The 18662-nt window shown below is 49.2% G+C and overlaps 6 protein-coding genes across 9 annotated transcripts; 3 read left to right on the top strand and 3 right to left on the bottom strand.

Annotated features, from left to right (window-relative positions):
- Window positions 1-3153: 3153 nt before the first annotated feature.
- FOXG_19815 (uncharacterized protein) lies at window positions 3154-6656 on the top strand. 2 transcript variants are annotated; one of them, XM_018400091.1, is made up of 5 exons: window positions 3205-3920; window positions 3981-4138; window positions 4210-4921; window positions 4973-6082; window positions 6140-6633. In XM_018400091.1, the coding sequence occupies exons 1-5, from the start codon at window positions 3897-3899 to the stop codon at window positions 6422-6424; spliced, it is 2289 nt and encodes a 762-aa protein (XP_018245257.1). In that variant the 5' UTR covers window positions 3205-3896; the 3' UTR covers window positions 6425-6633. The 2 variants fall into 2 exon arrangements, with proteins under 2 accessions (XP_018245256.1, XP_018245257.1); XM_018400090.1 differs by having other exon boundaries at window positions 3154-3920; window positions 4973-6656.
- A 133-nt stretch (window positions 6657-6789) lies between these two features.
- FOXG_08463 (alpha-1,2-mannosyltransferase) lies at window positions 6790-9972 on the bottom strand. 2 transcript variants are annotated; one of them, XM_018387407.1, is made up of 4 exons: window positions 9745-9972; window positions 9422-9680; window positions 8947-9366; window positions 6790-8900 (listed from the first exon to the last, which is right to left on the bottom strand). In XM_018387407.1, exons 1-4 carry the CDS (start codon window positions 9816-9818, stop codon window positions 7821-7823), a joined length of 1833 nt encoding a protein of 610 aa, XP_018245254.1. In that variant the 5' UTR covers window positions 9819-9972; the 3' UTR covers window positions 6790-7820. The 2 variants fall into 2 exon arrangements, with proteins under 2 accessions (XP_018245254.1, XP_018245255.1); XM_018387408.1 differs by having other exon boundaries at window positions 8947-9680.
- Window positions 9973-10152: 180 nt separating this feature from the next.
- On the bottom strand, window positions 10153-13746 carry FOXG_08461 (leucyl aminopeptidase). The gene is made up of 3 exons (XM_018387405.1): window positions 13428-13746; window positions 12635-13375; window positions 10153-12582 (listed from the first exon to the last, which is right to left on the bottom strand). The coding sequence occupies exons 1-3, from the start codon at window positions 13602-13604 to the stop codon at window positions 12316-12318; spliced, it is 1185 nt and encodes a 394-aa protein (XP_018245252.1). The 5' UTR covers window positions 13605-13746; the 3' UTR covers window positions 10153-12315.
- FOXG_08462 (uncharacterized protein) lies at window positions 10165-12142 on the top strand. Its single transcript, XM_018387406.1, has one exon. It carries the CDS (start codon window positions 10326-10328, stop codon window positions 12006-12008), a length of 1683 nt encoding a protein of 560 aa, XP_018245253.1. The 5' UTR covers window positions 10165-10325; the 3' UTR covers window positions 12009-12142.
- An 835-nt stretch (window positions 13747-14581) lies between the features above and the next one.
- On the bottom strand, window positions 14582-18500 carry FOXG_08459 (DNA replication complex GINS protein PSF2). Of its 2 annotated transcripts, XM_018387403.1 has the most exons (3): window positions 18353-18500; window positions 17566-18294; window positions 14806-17498 (listed from the first exon to the last, which is right to left on the bottom strand). In XM_018387403.1, exons 1-2 carry the CDS (start codon window positions 18464-18466, stop codon window positions 17650-17652), a joined length of 759 nt encoding a protein of 252 aa, XP_018245250.1. In that variant the 5' UTR covers window positions 18467-18500; the 3' UTR covers window positions 14806-17498; window positions 17566-17649. The 2 variants fall into 2 exon arrangements, with proteins under 2 accessions (XP_018245249.1, XP_018245250.1); XM_018387402.1 differs by having other exon boundaries at window positions 14582-18294.
- On the top strand, window positions 14973-17454 carry FOXG_08460 (uncharacterized protein; the record flags this gene model as incomplete). Its single annotated transcript, XM_018387404.1, has 2 exons — window positions 14973-17005; window positions 17055-17454. 2 exons carry the CDS (start codon window positions 14973-14975, stop codon window positions 17452-17454), a joined length of 2433 nt encoding a protein of 810 aa, XP_018245251.1.
- Window positions 18501-18662: the final 162 nt, after the last annotated feature.

The following is an 18662-nucleotide window of genomic DNA, read 5'->3' as shown; positions in this document are numbered from 1 at the left end:
CGGGGCGGATATTTGTTTGTATCCGGGTGGAGTTCGCGGAGATAATATTGAGTTAGGGCCGATTCATGCTTGTTGCCTTCTTTCTCCAGGAGACTAGATCCGTATTGGTTGCAAGGTTGCTGCCAACAATGGGAACTATGTTTGACATCAATATAATTCCCCCAAAACTGACAGGTGGTTAGGCTATAAAAAGCAAAGAAGACCAATAAGGACCGTTGGGTTACATTGAAAATCTGAGAGTATAGAACATAAGTAAAAAGTATATATCCACTGGTTGCTTCACACATGACTGACCACCAAAATTGTAGCCGAATGTTACTTTGGGCTTCATGCTTCTCTCAATACAGCGCGTGTCACTCATTATACTTTCCATTCTTGACTAATCTGACTTGAAAAACAAAAGAACCCATCACACAGGGTGTGATTCTTCAATCAGATTTTCCAAGATAAGGAATAATATGTGTGAGGATTGAGTGGCATGTAATGCTATAGGGCAAAAGCGCAAAAGGCTTATCACCGCCTGGATGTCATTTGGCAATAAAGCGTTTTCAAAGGCAACCGGGATACACGCCACATCAGCTGATATGCGTCAAACAACCTTCGGACTTGGAAGAAAGCGCGAGAGCGCGATACCGAGGCTCATAGTCCGATGAGCGTTGTCTGATATGAACATGCTCAAACCTAGCTAACGATCGTCATGAAAGGAGCTGAGTGTGGTGTCCACGACGAGTGCCCCTGTAGATTATCATTCTCCCAAGGAAAGCTTCCGACGGGTCGAGAATCAACTCCGTTTTAGAAGATGTGTTGCGTTTCGATACCAAGAGTCGTTACCTGCCTAGTCGAGTAATTGTGGAATGATCAAGGCCTCATGTCAGCAATGGCATCGATGCCGTTAGCGTTGATTGATGAATTCATAGGGCTGAGCGAGTAAGCCGTGATCTGGCCTCGCAGCTTAGAACCTGTTCCTGCTGCTTTCTTATTTGTCGTCGCGTTTCATAGGAGTAAGCATATCTCCGACTGGTTCCAGCCCCAGGTTGTGCCCGGTTAGTTCTTATCCCAACTTGACTAGTTTCCCGTCGGCGTGTTTATACCACTCGGAAACACTTCCAAGGCTGGCAGAGAAAACCCGCATGTTGCGTCAGACCGGCCCGTTCCCGCGTAAGCCTCATCCGTTGTAGCGCGGAGGGTATTTGCTCCGTCAATGTAATGAACGCAATCCGTACCGATGTATCAGGAAGGCCGTGTAAGCCGGCGGCCGGCATTTCGGCATGGCTGGATGTTTGATCCCCACTTATGCTGATTTTTGAACAGGGAGCCTATGGCTTGTGGGAGTAAGACTAATGAAACTGTATTCATCTTCTCCTAGTCCGTATGCTTGTTTCGGTGTTGTGTGTATTCACTTGGTTGTTGTCGTGATGTTGTAAATTGTCAGCCACGACACATTCAATTCCACCAGCTCTCCCTAATGCAGGATCGATCCTTGGTTTCCTGGTGGCGGCCCTCAGTACCTGAGTCCAATGTATGCTGGCGTGCCCGATAGAATTCGGCCTTATTTCCACGTGGTGGATGTTCCCATTGCGGCAACATTGGAAATATCGGTGACTATCCTCATCAGTTCATTCAATGAGCAGCATGTCGTATATGAAAAATGAGGACTCATCGCTTCGGCGTTGAACAGACAGTCCTGGAGAGTTTGAAATAACCCAAATCTGAAGCTTATTTATTAAGCCGGTGCTGGCTAGATTCTGGCGAAATCACTCGAACCGGCTGGCCATCACCGTAGTGTCAGGACCCTGTTTGCCCATAGAAGTTTCGAGAAGTTCAACTATCCTCGTTGGGGATATCAAAAATAGCCTCCTGGTCATTGTCGATGCGAGTTGTAATGGCTGTCGATCAGCATGCAAGGATCCCGCGAGCAGATCCCCATGTGGCACTCCAACACTTCCATTAGGAGGGGAAGAGGGGGCTTTTCTGGTTATCTGACAAAGTTTCCCTTTTGTCTCATTTATGCCTGTCTCGTTTCTTCGTAAGACGGTCTTCGATACGATGCTCACTCAATACGTCTCCCCATGAAACTCCCTAGGTTGAATCTGGTACAGGACGTTGAAAAGAACTGCCATTGAACGAGGTCTTGATCGTTCTGTTACACAGAAATCCTGCGCTCGACTGTATTCTTTCTTTGAAGCGTTTTTGAGTGCCGATACTTTTCTTGTGATAACAGACTGCGGCCATTGTCAGACGCTTGGTTTCACCATCTAAAGCCTTCGGTGAGCAGGCTTTGGTATCTTTGTGCTCATGCTTATCGTTTTTTTGCAGCATGTTCAGTGTTACATCATTCCAACATTCCGCCCCGGTGCGCGGCTCTGTCATACTAAACTGCCTGCACTTCCGACTGGTTCGACCTGAAGAATGTTTCGGAATCACAAACAGCAACTCAGCCTTGCTGTGCCGCAATGGTCCGTCCAATTGCGATGCTCGTATCGTTCTCACGCAGTTGCAGAAATAGAGTCGTGGCCAAGAATTAGATTAAGCTTTTGAGTGATTCAAGACAGGCCCTCGACAATGTAACATAGGACATGGGGGAGTTGAGCTACTACGACGATACACAGTGTTCAATGGCCCAGATCTTTGGGTTCTCAAAACTCGAAACCGGAACAAGCATGAGGTGATTGACTGCGTATTCCATTGCTCTCAGGCAATCTCTCCCGCCATTTCTCTGACAGAGAAATGGAGGCGTGTACAGAGTAAACCAGGCGTTGTGATATGCAGGATGCCTGTCAAAGGATCCATTGCGCCATATTTGGCCCTGTAGCAAGTGTGTGAAACATCTGCCGGCAGTGCCATCTTCAGCTTTTCTAGCCCGCCACGGCAAGGATGCGCACCACAAACTATCATAGGCTGTCGTTTGCTTCGTGTATGCAAAAAAGAGGATCATTGTAAAATCGACAATTGTCAAGTTTCCAATGAGTTGTTCAAGCTTTGTTCATGGAAAATGAAGAAGGACAAAAGTGCCAAAATCAAGAAGCCCGAGTTCGATGTAACGCAAAAGCTTAAGTAATTCTGGGGGCCTGTGTAAGTCGTACCTACCTTAAGGTTGGCATCTGAAAGGAGGGTGCTTGGCCCGCTACTTCCATACACTGAGTTACTATCAATGTTGGAAGGAGTAGCTTTGTTCAGGTACTACCTCAAAAGACGGGTAAGAGGGAAGTACATACCTTCCTTTCATCCGGGTAAAGCTGACCGCTGAACTTGGCTCACACATCTTAACCTCCCTCAAAGCGTTGACGATTAAGGACTTCTTCTTTGTAGTCCTTTGTTTCCTTACAAACACGGGCACTCTAATACCCCCCTTTGCTAAGACTCTAGCGCCAATTTTCTGCAAGATATTTCTGTGCTGCCATCAGAGCGGCGCCCCCGAGTCCCGCGGCCACACGCAAGATGTAGCGATACCAATAGCTAGGCAAAGACGTACGGGGTTACCTACGATATGACGAAGTGTGTAACCTCGAATTCACGACTAAGCTCCCATGGATGTACACGGATTTGTATGCTTGTACCGATGGAGCTGACGGTATCGCGGCCTTGATCATCATTATGCCAGCGAGCAAGCCACTGTCTGGCCGTGGGGGAGACAAGACCTCCACAACTTTCTCGAGGTTAACCGTTCCTTTGAACCTTTCGCTGACTTGTTTCTTAAGATAATTTCTCACGTAATGATATCGATTGTCGTACCGCGATTCTTGTCCTCCTAACGAGCCTGCTCCCCCTCTTTCAGACCTGCCCAATGACTGAATGCATCCAGTACTTGGCCACTCATCTATATCCTTGTAACTTTTATTGAAAACTGATGAAATCCCGGAGTCTTTGATTCTTTTCAATCTGCAACCAAGAACAAAATGTGGAATAACCAGGGCAAAGAGGTTTGTTTAAAAACATTAACGAACTTGCTGAGAGGCATTGACTGACGAGAACGGAAACAGCCGCAAATGTGGTCTACACACGACTTAGCTTGTGCACACTGCCGAGCACGGAAGATTAGATGTGGAAGAGAACGGCCGCAATGTGAAAGTTGCAAGCGAGACGGTGTTGAGTGTCGATACTCGTCTCCCGGCAAGCGCGTCAATCATGTCAAACTCTTGTGAGTCTGGAAGCGCAATTTGTTCCCCCACGACTGGTGCACAAAAGCTTACAAAACTGTTTGTGTTTCAGATGTCAAAACTTCGAGACGCTCGAAGGCCAACTGCACAGCATCCAAAATGATCTCTCAGACCTGACATCACTTGTCAAAGGTGGGAGTAGTGTAAGATCTTTATCCCTTCCTGCTGAGGAATGGATCCCCGAGAACCATTCTGGGACGGATTCGACGTCAACCCCTCACATAAACCGTCATATTGTCAGAAACACATCACAATCACTTGATCGTTATCATGGACCATGTTCTCTTTATGCCCTTTGCAAGGAATTTAGCGACGACCCATCATTTTGTGTCTCGGAGAACAATGGCTCTGGACAAAATGCTGTCTCTGAGCATATGATGCAGGAGATGCTCAATGAGGCAAGCAGCGAGCCTCACTTAGATATGCTGTCTCATCCTGTCGGTATATGTCTCCCCCCTCGACAATTTCTCAACCTTGTCATCGGTCCCTTCTTCAAGAACGTCGATTATGCAACTGATGTCTTTGTTCGATCTAATTTCCAACCCCACGTCGACCGAATCTATTCACAACCTATTGGGCCTGCAGATGAAGGTTGGGCTGTCTGTTTCAATGTAATTGTTCTTCTTGGTATCAAGAAAGAGCCCACGATTCAGGGTAACAGCCACTTTGTCCAAACACTCCTACAGACATTGAAAATGGCTGTTAATAACCCTCGAGTATTCTTAACACCAAGGCTCGTTAATGTCCAGGCACTTGCTCTTTTGGTAAGATACATCTTGGCTCTTATTGTGAAACTGAACTAACTGTTACGGCAGAGTTACGTGGCCGAGCAGTACAGCACGACTTCGCTTGCGGAACTCGTCTTCGCCCAAGCCTGTCTGCTGGCTCGTACCATGGGCCTTCATCAAATCAATGCATCTTCCGATGACCTTCCACCCGAAGACATATTGGAACGACACAAGGTTTTTAGATCTTTATATATCAGAGATAAAAATATTGCAATTTTCCGTGGATCTACAGCCTGGCTACCAGGCTATGATTCCGGCATCCCCCCTTCCTTTGACGAAGCCGAAACAGGAACACCCGATTTATTAGCCCGCCTAGAGCTTGCGAAGCTTCAAGATGAAGTTTACCAGGCCTTCCATGCGGCCGGTGCACCCAACTTACATCCTTCGAGACATTACCAGGTACTGGCACAGTTACAACAAAGATTGGAACAGTGGTCTTCGACTCATAGCATCATGCAGAAGGCTTTGACGTCCACTGAAACGTTCTCTCTCATGTTATCTTTCTTCGCAACAAGGATTTGCTTAAGCAAAGATAATGATGACATGAGATCCACCCAGCCTTTCAAGGATGCTAAAGCATGCTGTCTTGTCTTCTTACTGGCCACAGCTGCAAAGCCAGATTTACGCCTTTCTGAGGCTTTGAAAGAGGTACTAGGCCAACACAAATCTCTCGACCAACCTAGCCCAAGAAAGACGAAAAGGAGTTCTCGAACTCAACCCGCTGTAACTGAAAGTGATGATTCTGCGACGTCAGCCCTTCCTCGGTTGGCTGCAACTTTCCCACTAGCGGCTGCTTTCATAGTTGCTAAAGATACCTTGTTGCAGCCAATAGGAGAAGTGGATGGCACCCCCAGTCGGCCAGAAGAGGAAATAACAATTTTGGAAGCTCTTCGGGATCGATTTGCAAAGGCTGCCGAGCAAGCCCATATTGACAACCTCGCATTAAGTTTCAGTAGGATCCTGGGTCTTTTGGTTAGAGTTGTGCGCCAGAAACGATCGCCTGAAGCAAACAGCACCCCTTCTTTAGCCTGCAACGAGCTGTCAAGTCTGCATTCAACAAGATCATCCAGCTCTTTACAGGAAAGCGTGGTGAGCTCTTTCAGAGACACACCACCAGGTCCCGAGAACTTTTCAACAGTTAGTTCTATCAGTGAAGCCGTCTCAAATTCTTCCCTTCTCTTACCGTTCACTCAGCCACTGGAGGACTCGGCCAGCGGCTCACCGTGGTTTGCCAACGTGGGTCAAAGCATCGGACTAAACAGCACCCCAGTCTCAATGTCCTGGCCTGTTCAACATAAGCGACAGTCTGAGGAAGCGGAGCACCTCACCAAGAGACCAAGAATGTCCTGCCAAGAGGAATACTTGGATATTCCTGCAGTGTATCTTGATCATGGTTCACGAACTGAAGATGACTCTTTATTTACGTTCGACTTTCTAAACACAGGAGCGGATATTTCTGTTTTCGATATGGAAGACTAGCAACTTACTCAATCTGTGTTTCTATTTACGAGAATTATTGGTTTTTCTGATGTTGTAGGGCAATATATCGGACTTCACTCTCCTTCCCCGGGTTCTCGAACTGGGTTTTAGTGGAATATATATGAAACAGGCATACAATACACTGCTAGGAGTGACAGTCGGTGCTGATTTGATAGCGATTATAAATCAGTGATATATCTATATCAAACTTCTTACTTCAGCGAGATCACTCGGTTGCTTCAGTATGTAGCATGCTCGCTTGAGTATGGGAGGCTACCTACTTTAGGCTCTCCTGGCGATGGATATTCTGATACGAATGCACTATATCTGGCATTCCCCACAAACGACAAGCACACCATTTGCATATGCACACTGTTGTACGCTGTTTTCATTACGTTAAATCCTAACACAAGCTAAAATCGACGTATGATATCACCATAGTCAAAGTACCGTTTCGCCTTGGCTGTAGCACTTCGACCGGCCTCCACAGCATCGAAGGTTTTCAATCTTGTTTTCTTGAATCTAACTCAATTTACTTAAATGTGCCGCTGAGATCATGATCCAAGTGCGGGTTGCTCATCTGACTTCACACGGCAGACGGCGAGAATAGTCTTGGATATCGTCAATCCCGCAGCAGCTGTGCGACTCTTGTTCGGCATCGGATTCTTTGGGTGCTTTGTGCCAAGACTGTCTTCATTTTTACTTGCTTGTCAGTTTCCTTATTGTGAAGGCTGCAGCTGTGAAGTGTTTACACCAAGGACACGACTGGTCGCCATACGAAACTATATACGAGATATTGTCGTCTGAGGAGGTTGCTCCAAACCGGGTTTGAGGCACTGAGTTGATGCCAAGATTATTGCTCAGGCAGGAGGCGTGTCCGAACTTGAGACCGTGGAGGGCTGATCGTATTAACCAGACACCCAGCTCAGTACCAGGATTTCCTTCGCAAGTACTCGATTCTATACTCATAAACCGGTCAATGGCTGTTGATCTCAGAGCGCCAAAATAAGAAAAACGTTGCTCATCATGAGCAACTGACTACAACCAACAAACCGGTACCTGAGGCTCTTCGGAAAGGTACATGCCTTCCGTGGTACCAGACGCTCTTGCAAAGTAGGGCTCTGCCGTTATGCGTAACCATGACTCTCTGAGAACAGCCTGGATGTGTTGAAATCAAGGATTTCGAGGCCCTCACTCGCCTTATTTGTTTGGAAAAGAGTATCACAGCAGGCGGTAGGAATAAGACCTGAGGCGATGTGACGCACACTGCATGCATGAGCATTACTGTTTGAGTACTATCCAATTTTTTTGGACCTGGTCTATCTATCTGGCAGATGAGTACTTTCTATCTTTTTGCTATCAACGCAGTCGCTCGCTCACAAAATATTGAAGCTTTCTATCTGGCAGCAGCAGGCTCAGCAGCCTTCTTTCGCTGCAACAAACAGTGCCTGCCCCATTTTCTCTTGAACTTGTCCGGGATGAATGACGCATCCGGAACCCAAAGGGTCCTTGCGAGCATGTGTGTCTTGGCAGCGTCAAGGAAAGGCTCGCACTTGACAATTTCCCAGTTCTTCTCGTCTGCAATGTAGTCGGGTTCATTTGGCGGCAGAGGGTCGTTTCTCTCTGGGTATTGAGTGTCGACCAAGAATGCGCACGCGGGGAGCTCAGTGTACTTGCCCAAGTCCTCCTCGTTGTGGTCATTCATACCCGCCGTAGGGAGCCAAGTGCCGCTCCAAAAGCCGAAGCCAGTCTCGGCTTCAGCGAATTCACCAGGCAGAAGACCTCTAAACTCGGAGCGGACAAACTTGGCATGCATATCCCGAGGCAGAAAGTAAGATGAGGGGAAACGATACCACTCTTTTCCGAAGCAGACGGTATCCTCCTCACGACCAATGGGCTCTTTGCCGTCTGTGCCCTCCCAAAGGGGAGAATAAATCTTCATAGGTCCGGAGTAAGCGGACCAGATACCGTAGACTCGGAAAATGGCGACATCGATAGACAGAATCATAGTGAGAGTGACAACCAGGAGCTTCAGCTTGGCAGGAATCTTTCCAACAAGCGTCTTAGGATCAGAGTTGCCTAAAGCAGTCAAAATCATATGAAGAGAAATGGCTGCGTTGAGCGCAAGGAAAGGATAGGCCGGATACATGAACCTTTCCTCCTTGTGAGGCTGTGCGCTGAAGATAGCCAGCCACATGTAGAAGGGGGAGAGAAACACAACGGTTCTCAACCCCGTTTGAAACCCTTGGCCAGATGGTGAAATGATCTTCTGGAGTATGAAGAGAGGCAGAGCAGCAAGAGCCAGAACAAACCAGAGATTGAAGTTCAACGCCAGATTCTTGAAGTAGAATGTCCAAGGTTCTGTTCCATATAGCTCTGGGCCATGGTTTGATGAAAAGATGTTATACTTGACAATGTTCCATGTCACAGAAACTGGCTTCTTATAGAAGAAGAGGTTGACAAAGTAGTCACCGGCCTAGATATGTTAGATCGGCCATGAAGTAGAGAAACACGAGACTTACAAGAAGCAAGATTGCAGAAACTACACCGCGGCCAATGCGAACAAATGCTTCCCACAACGCTGTCTTGTCACCAAATACAAGCAGGATGAGCTCTTCGAGCATGAACGGCGCGCAAAGCGCAGCAGCAAAGGGCCATCCTAGAATTCCAGCAGCAGCAAACCAAAACATGCCCTGAGAAGTCTTGAGACCACCTCGCCAATTCATAAAAGCTGCAGCTCCGACTGTGACCAGGTACATTGCAAAGCTCGATGGAAGGTAGGCAGTGCTTGCATGGAAGTTTCCGGGGCTAGCAACAGTTGCGATGAGGAAGAAAAGGCCGATACGGCTGTTGAGTGTGGTGCTGGTGACCATGAAAAGGATCGTCTGAGTGATGGCGCACACAAAAGCTAGCCCAAACCGCACAAAGTAGAATTCGGCAACCTTAACATCCAGCGTCAATGGACCTCTTTTGTATATTTCATCGTATGCAACTCACCTTGTTCGAGTGAGGAAATATTCGGCGCACGTTTCCGATAATAGCGTGGAAGACGATGTAGAGCCAACTGCGGATAGCATAGTCTGGAGAATATTCCCACGTCTGAAGACCATAGCCATGAGACAAGTAGTGAGTCGGCTCCCAGTAATTGAACGTCTCATCGCAATCTTGAATCGGAGCGAACCAGGCGGATACGAGAGCGGCACCGAAGAACCAGTAGAAGGCGGAGATCGGTTGCATAGAATATGCGCTTGGAGCTCTAAATTGAGAAAGGCATGGTCAGTAGAGCTCTCGAAGTGGGATGAAATAGGTATTCTACATACTTTTTCTTGGCATGACTAGCAGTTGGATGCACAAACTGCCGCTGTTGCGACTGTTGAGCTGTACCTGGAGCCATCGTTGCTGTCGATTTCGATTTCGACGTGAGTTGATGGTTTACAAGGAAAGGAATGTTGTCGTCATGTCATAGTGAGTGGGTAGAGAAGATGTGGGTGGGTATGGAATTTGGAGCTTCCTTCAACAGTTGGGGAAGGAGCCCTGCTACAGCACTAACCACTAACACTAGCACTAACATTTACAGCAGGAGGTGCCTTTAAGGCTTTACCGAGGCGCGTGGCTCACCGACGGTGAAGCATGTGTTGTGGGGTACTAGCGCCGGGAGACGGGCCCCACTTTATTGTTCACCTTGATTTTTTCTTGCTAGCGCTAGTAAGGAAGGGTCTTTTACCCATGCGGAAGAGGCGCTCTGAAACTTTCTGCTTTTCTTCATCTTAACTTTTGCGCCTGTCGCATTCAAATCTGTCTTTTGGTTTTTACCATCTCATCTGTTTCCAATGAGTCAAGAGTAATCTTCCATCTATCGTTTTATTCAAGACAGTATATAATACAACGCCCGCAATACAACATGTCCGGTTTTCAAATCCCCGGCCTCGGACAGGCCAAACCCAACGAGACTCTTCCGCCCATGCCCGCCGACGTTCTTGCTGCTGCCGCAAGCGTTCAAGATACCGAGATCACAGATGCTGCTCCCAATAACCCCAAAGACCAGCCTTCAGCATCTGCTGCTGCCGAGGCCAAGCCCTCTGAGGCTGAGCCCACATCAGTCGCAGATTCAGATGCCATGGCAGTCGATCAACCCGAAAGCCCTCCTTCTCTCACAGGTGCCCTCGAGGCCGCCATCGGCGGTCTAAACCCAACTCCTGCTTCTCAGCCAGCTCCTACAGAGAATACCGAGACCGTACCACTTCAGAACGACCAAGGCGATAACCCCGAATGGGAAGTCGACTCTTCACCATACGAATCATCCTCAGAATCAAGCAGCTCTGATTCCTCCGACGAAGACTCCGACGACAACGAAGGTTACGAACTTTTGGGCGTGGAAGAGACCGCACGCCTGCTCATGCAGGCTGAAGGAGGATCTGATGATGAGGGCGATCGAGGAGCTACTGGTTCAAGAACCACCCAGGTCCGAACAAAGAATGAGATTCCTGAAGAAGTAATTCCCAAGCCTGATGTTACAATTACACCTGAGATGAAGATTGAAGAGCTGGGAGCTATCGAGCACATTGTGGAGAACATGATGTTGATCAAGGCATTCACGCCTGGCGAGTACCAAGTTCTTGATTCCGGATCCGTGCTCTGCACAGCTGAGCGAGTCGTCATCGGTGCGATTGCAGATACGATCGGAAAGGTTCTGCAACCCATGTATACTGTGCGCTTCACATCAGACCAGGATATCAGAGATTTAGGACTCGAGGTCGGCCAAACAGTGTTCTACCCTACCGACCACGCCGCGTATGTCTTTACCGAGCCATTGAAGAACATGAAGGGCTCAGACGCCAGTAACCTTCATGACGAAGAAGTCGGCGATGATGAGATGGAGTTCTCAGACGATGAAAAGGAGGCCGAGTATAAGCGAGCGATCAAGCAGAAGAAGAAGGATAAGTGGAAGAAGGACCCCGCCAGGGGAGGCAAGGAGCCTCATCCTCTGCGACAAGAGTCGCGACCGGACGGAGGTCTTAACTACGACGATGACGATGACGGCCCCTACAAGCCTCTAGCACGACCACCTGGCTATGGTTCCGGCCCCTCTACAACAGAGACATACGAGCCTCCATCGAGCAGAAACTTTCACCAGCGAGGAGGACGCCGTGGCGATTCTCGAGGGCGTGGAGCTCGTGGACGAGGTTCTGGGCGTGGTGGAAGAGGAGGTTTCAACCAGCCTAGAGACGGCTACTCGCTACCTCCTCAGGCAGCTCCTCAGCATGCCCAACAAGCTGTTCCTCCATCCCCATGGGCCGGTGCTCAACCTCCCGCTCAAGGCGCAGCACCAGCGATGCCCAACTTTGGCTTCCAAATTCCTGGTTGGCCTCAACCACCTGCTCAGGGCAATGCTGCAGCTGTTCCACCACCACCTCCTGGGTGGCCAGCTGCACAAGGTCAACAACAGGCTGCGAACGGTGGATCTTTCGTCAACCCGGCATTCTTCGCTGCGTTGATGTCGAGTATGCAAGCGCAGCAGAATGGCCAGTCGCCCTGGGGACAGCAGCAGCAGCCTCCTAATAATGGAAATGGCCAGGGCCAGTAGACAATATGTAAACAATGGGTGTTCGTAGGTCATCAGTGGCGCTCAGGGTTTTTCTTTATAGGGGTATAGACAAAAGGGTAAATCAACTTATATGTAAGAAATTCATGATATAATTCTAATCTTCCGGGTTTCACGGTGAGTACTTTGCAGGTGCACATTTTAGGGACTTTCAAACAGATGGTCTTATTCAACGCTAGCTATGCGTGTATCCTCGTATGTAATCCGTTGCTCATAATAACTGAATCGAGGCGGCCCATCCAAAAAGGAGACTGCTGCTCTCTAAACACAAGTCCACAATATCTATCATTTACAGGTCACTCCACTTCTCCTCGGTCTTGTCAGAGAAGTCGTAGAAACCAAGCTCGTAAACAAGACCAAGGGTCATGCGAGCATGCTCGAGCATGTGGTCGAAAGACAGATACTTAATGCTATCATCGGTACCGTGGATATGAGGATCAGAGTACTCGAAGGCGGACTCAATAACAAAGGCTGAGGGGTAGCCGGCCTTGGAAGCAGAAGCGTGGTCGGAGCAGGCATAACCGCACTTGGTCTCGACCCAAGGAATGCTGCAGTACTGGAAATAAGAGTTAGCATAAGAACATACAAAGGAATCTAGACAAACATACCTCCTCAACGACGGTCTTGATAAACTTAGTCAGGCCGGGGTCGACAAAGTCAGTAATGACACCAACGCTCTCGGGCTGACCGGCATCGAGAGTCTTCTGGACATAGCCAGTCATGTCCTGCTGAAGCATAGCCTTGACATCGCGGCCATTCTCCTCGTACGACTTGAAGATAGCCTGGCTTCCGAGCAGACCACCCTCCTCAGCTGAGTACCAGTGGAACTCGATGGTGTTGGGAGCCTTGCCCTTAACAACGTCCTTGGAGTTGAGAAGAGCGCGGAACACCTCCATGATAGTGACTGTACCACTACCATCGTCATCAGCGCCTGGAGCGGCGAGGATGGAAGGAAGGAAGAGGTTGATGGAATCCTGGTGGGCGCCGATCACGACAGTGCTGTTAGACTGGCCAGGGATGGTCGCAATGACGGAGTGTTGCTTCCATGTGTGAGGGAAGCTCTCGGCGAAAACGGTATCCTCAGCACCGGCGTCCTTGATGATCTGGTTGACCTTCTCAAGAACCCAGTCGGAGGACTGAAGGCCGTAGTCGGACTTGAAGTATCGGGTGTGGAAGCTGGTCAACTTCTCGAGGTTGGCCTGCATGTTCTTCTTCTCGAGGTTCTTGGAGAGCTTCTTGACATCGTCCTGGTTCACGCACTTCTTAGGGAAAGTGACCGTGCTCTCAGCGTTGATGCGCTTGGAGCCGAGCGAAGGTGTGTCGGTGATGTCCATAAAGTTTTGGCCGTTCTACAGAGTGTTAGTGAGCCATTCAGAGCTGGGAGTTTAATGTGACACTTACACGGCGCATCTCCCACTTCTCCTCCTCAGTCACCCATTGCGTCTTGCCGGGGGCGGTTTCGACCAGGAACAGCTCGTCTGGCTGGAGAATGACGTTGTCGGCCTCGGCAGTTTCGATGAAGCGAGCGGAGACAGCAGGCAGACAAGCCGCCAGAAGAGAAGCCTGCGAGAACTTCATTGTATCTGTAAATGCGATAATTGAAACGATGAATGGCAAGAAGATGATGTTTGGAAGAGGTTATGAAGAAGACGAAGACGCGCGGAACTGCCTGGAGAGATAAGATCCGAGGCAGGTACCATGACGATCACGTAAGGTAGATACTTGCCGTTTTAGGCGATAGCGGTCATGGCTTGGTCGTGTGATTGCCCCGGAAGGTGCGGTGTGGAGACCCGGTTGCCATGAGGGAGGGGCTACCCCAACTGTACCTGCTTCCTGTCAGACGATATGCATCCAAGCCAAGATATGAGTATGCTTCCCTAACTGATAAACTTCTCTCATATATAAGGTATCAATCTTTACTTATTGCGAGATATTCACTTCTCTGAGTAGGCTAGTATCTGAAGCCTGTGTAGAGGTCCTTATGCTACTTCCATTTATACACTTTCGGTTGTCCAGGTACATCAATGTTAGCTTTAACGGCTGTAGCATATCATGAGAGCTTCTAGGGTAGCTTCGCCCGTAATGATGAACTCAAAACCAAGACATGTTTTTCGGCAATTTCTAGCCTTCGGTAGTTTATCGACCCTACAGCTATCAGATACCGTGATCTGTCTAAGAAAGAAAACGTAAAATCAAGTCCAGAGCCTCATTGAGTCACCTGGGTGAACCGGCCATCATGACTAATGAGTCTCAGACAAGAGGTGCAACCATGGAATAAGCATGGGGTAACAAAAGCGACATCACGTTCCATGAGTCAAACAAGGCAAACGGTAATTTGCTCACGACAACCAAAGGGGCTTGCTTGTCTCTCATTCGCTGCCGGCTTTGTCGAGATTCGTAGCCGGGCCGGTCTCTGGCTATATATATCCTGCCACTCATAATAGTTTCACATAAAGAGAAAAATAACATTTACATTTCATAAAGATATTGGAGTCTTGTGAACATTCCAGTGCATAGGATATATTTCATACTTGCTACTGGCTCGAATTGGGACTGCTTGGAGTCTCTTTGTTAGTTTCGGAGATAAAGAGACTCAACGTCTTTGTTGGGCAAATATTTGTTCATCAGAGAACATGAAATATCTTCAAACAACCATAGTATCTTTACACAAAGCATCTGCTTTGTCTTTGATGTCTGTAGTGTTCATACAATAAATAGTCTTTGTCTATTAGGACATGACCTTCATAAAGCAATAGATCATCGTTCACAACAACATACCATTGCATTCATAGTCACCATGATGAGGAAAGCATATAACAGACGCTGTGTCTTCTCAGTCCCAAACATGTCCAACCATTTAGTATCACAACATATTGCATTTCTAGCAAGGCAAAGCTTTGTTGAACATCCCATCCATTATCGAAACCATTCACAACTATAATCATAATGCCGAACAAGAAATCCAACGCGAACCACGACCCCAAGAGGAAGGGCAGAGCCAAGGCTGCTCCTAGACCCCGAAATCCCAGGCCCGCTCCTGAACCAACGGCTATGCGACTAACACGAGCACGCTCCCGGCTTAACAATGCTCCTCCTCTGATGGCGAGCCTTGAATCTGACAGAGATTGCCAAAGACGTGCCCTCGTTGCAGACCCTGAGCCCTTGCCATTCAAGGATGTTGTTCAGAGGCTCGGCGGCACTGCTAATATGGCTACCAGAGAAAAGAAAAGAATCACGCTCAAATTAAATCACGCTGCACGCGCTTCGGCTGCTGGTCCTTCAAACCAGGATCAGCCCTCAGGTTCGAACACAGCAGCAGCATCATCGAGCTCATCTTCTTCTGCTGCGCCTCCTGCGGCTGGAATGGCCAAACTCACTCCCTCCCCAAGCCTAAGCATATCCTCAAGTTCAAGTTCTAGTTCAAGCTCAGGGCGTTCATCCCCTTCTGACCAGAGCGAGTATGCAGCTCCAGGAAGGAGGATAATCAAGATCAAAGCCCATCGCCGTGCAGCTTCTTCAGAAGCTAATCCTTCAGACCAAAATCAGTCTGCAAGATCGAGCTCTGAACAAACATCTTCGCCATCTGCAGCGGGCCCTTCTAGTCAGGACCGCCATCTCAGCGCAAGCCCTAGCTCCAGCTCGGAGCTTTCATCCCCACCGTCTCCATCCCCTTCCCCCCCGGTAGCCGGTCCTTCTGATCAGGATCCACACTCCAGCTCAAGCTCGAGTTCAGGGCCCTCATCACCATCTTCTTCGCCTTCAGCGGAAGCTCAAGCGTCTGGATCCCCAATACCTTTAGCAGCTGGGCAATCCAATGGCATTCCATCCTCGAGCACTGGCTCAGGCTCAAAGTCAGATTCAGAAATCTCTTCGCCGAATTCACCTACTCGAACTTCTCCACCTCCAAACCGCCCAAGTCCTGATACGATAAAGATAGACGCACTTATCGCTATGGGTCATGAACAGCCGAGTAGCGACGAGTATGAGAGCGATGGCGACGGTTGTTCTGGTGATACCCCAAGTGATGGATCTGAGGATGAGTCAAGTGGGAGCGGAGCTAGCAGTGGCTATGAAGCCTCTGAGGAAACCTCCGATAACACAGAATTTACCGGCTCTGAAAGTTCATCAGATTCGGAGGGAGACGATGGGAACGATGATGATGATGCGTCAGGAGGGCCATGCTCTAGGCCTTCTGGCTCTTCTGGCCCCTTTGATCCTCCTGGGTCCCCGGGTGTTCTGATTGCTGCTGGTTCTTCTTCCGACCAGGAGTATCCAAGCGGGTATGAGGCCGACGATGAGCACAATTCAAGGCAAGCCGCCCCCCAAACTGCGCCTCTCAACGGCCCCGCCGCTGACGGTTCCACCATTGTACGCGATAATACAGGCGCCTGGGCAATGGTGAGTAACATGTCCGGGGCCAGGAACCGTTCTACATGGTTCGCTGGATTTTCCTCGCCCAGGCTCGATGGCCGTTCTGGACGACCAAGGCGTCCTGCAGATATAAAGGTTCCGTTCATCGACTATAGCGGATATGATGCTCAAATCGGTCGCGGGGAGGACGACAGCCCAGACTGCGATCAGTTTATCGGACCACTGAGAAGCTCATTCCCAGCCTCTGTTCAGTCTATCGGACGATTGGACACTCCTCCCGCCTGCTCAGGAGGTGTCGTGGGAAAGCGCAAGCGATCTTGTGGCGACGATGAGGATGCTTCCGCAGCAGGAATAAAAAGGGGACGCTCTTCGTCACCGCGCATGGTTGTGGAAACTTCGACAACCACAATCACGACCACACGCTCTTCCGCTGTAGAAACACAGGCCTCCGAGCCTCAACAACTTGTGACCCTGACCTCTGATGCCCCTGTTTCCGATGAGCCTAGTCCTGTGAGCAACGAGCCAGTCGCATACGCGAAGATGGCCACTCCTGTGGACGACCCATCCTCAGGTGAAATCAGCCCGCTGGTCTGGCCATCTTTCGATCCGTGAGTCCAGACATCCATTCATTCTCAGGGCGCGAACTAACAGTTCCAGTGAAATCCCAGGTATGCACAGCTCCGGACTGAGAGCTCGTCGCCATTATGACTGGTACGAGCAGTTTCATTCTGTAGGATATGAGTGCTACGAGGTTCATCCCTGTTTTCACAACCCGGGGAGAGGATGCCACCAGTGTCATAGTGAATGGCACAAAGACTGGGCTCGGTTCTTCAAGGCTGAGGATCTTCTGCAAGAAGCAGCTGCAGACCCTGAGAAATATCTGCGAGAGACGGGACTGGATATGCGCGAGGACTTTATGGGAGCCTTGTTGCAGGGCGCAAGTTGGGAGGTGCTGGCACCTCATCTTCAGCCTCCCGCCGGCGGGAGGGTTCGAATTCATCCTGCACGACTTGCTAAGCATAGGCTGGCCCTTGCTCAGGCGGCAGTGCAGGTATGAGTTGATAGCGATGTTTGGCATTTCGTGGAGTTTAAAATAATGAGCTATGTTTTAATTTAGACGTTAGACAGGTACCTTGGGAAGGTTGGTATAGAATAATAATCGACTTACAAGTCGTTCTCCTTTAGTTGCGCCATGTATACTTCACCCCTTTTCGTGAATTCGTAATTCTTCGCTCATAGCCTAGATGGAGGGTCATAGTCCCATATCCTCGTCGCTCGCCTCATCCGACTCATCACCACCACCTTGTTCCTCCTCGTCTCTCCGTGTTGCTTCTGTACTTGCGCCGAGTTTCCTTACACCTTCCACTACACCGACGACGAATCCTCTGCTCTCTGCAAGCTCCATAGCTCCAACTCCTCGTAGACTCATGACACCATCGACTCCACCCTCGAGTTGGGCGGTACTGGACCGCATCTTTGCAGCCCTGACTTCTTGTAGATCTCGAAGTAGCGAACGAACTTCTGAAGAGGAGGCAACATCGTCTGAGGCATGGGCGAGGAGCATTTCTGCGACTTCGAACCAGTGATATGGCAGGGCACCTGAAGGCGCATCTGATGTACAGGATGGAAGAAACGGTGGCGACAGTACTGTCTCGTCGTCGACAAAGGGATCTAGTCTCCTGGCGTTTCCTTGACTATCTGCCCGCACCGGTGGAGGAGGTGGTGGCGCCCATCCTTTAGGATCGATCTTTGTCTCGTGATGAACAATATCGCGTAACGAATCGGGATGGAGCCAAGGAGGAGGGACAATATTCGCGCGCCGTTGCTTCTTCAACAGTATCGCAAGCCATAAAGGTAAGTTGCTTCTGTGCGGCGGCCGGAGAGTCGGCGTCGTTCCCTGTGTAACAGGTCAGGTCAGCGTCGAGCTTGTATAAACGCGACAGGGACGCGCTCACCGATAGAAGATCAATGCTCTCAAGGCGTTGGCGAGGAACGACAGTAACGAGTTCCATTTCGCATAGAAATGCGACTTCTGAGGGAGTGAGCCCTGAAGGAAGTGGTAAGGCCATTTTGTGTGGTCCAATGGAAGTTTGGTATCTCGAGTTGTAGGATATAAATTGGAGGTTTTCATAGAATGCCCCTCATTACTAGGGAGCTGCTTGGCGTGTCATGTCAACCCCACCACTAGAGCTCCCTTTATTATGAAAAGTCAACATTGATATCATATACAGTGTAGTTATAACCGTTTATGATATTGTTTTCCCT

Source organism: Fusarium oxysporum, chromosome 2 (genome assembly GCF_000149955.1).
Source record: "Fusarium oxysporum f. sp. lycopersici 4287 chromosome 2, whole genome shotgun sequence".
NCBI lineage: Eukaryota > Fungi > Ascomycota > Sordariomycetes > Hypocreales > Nectriaceae > Fusarium > Fusarium oxysporum.
This window is presented reverse-complemented; position numbering and strand designations above follow the sequence as displayed.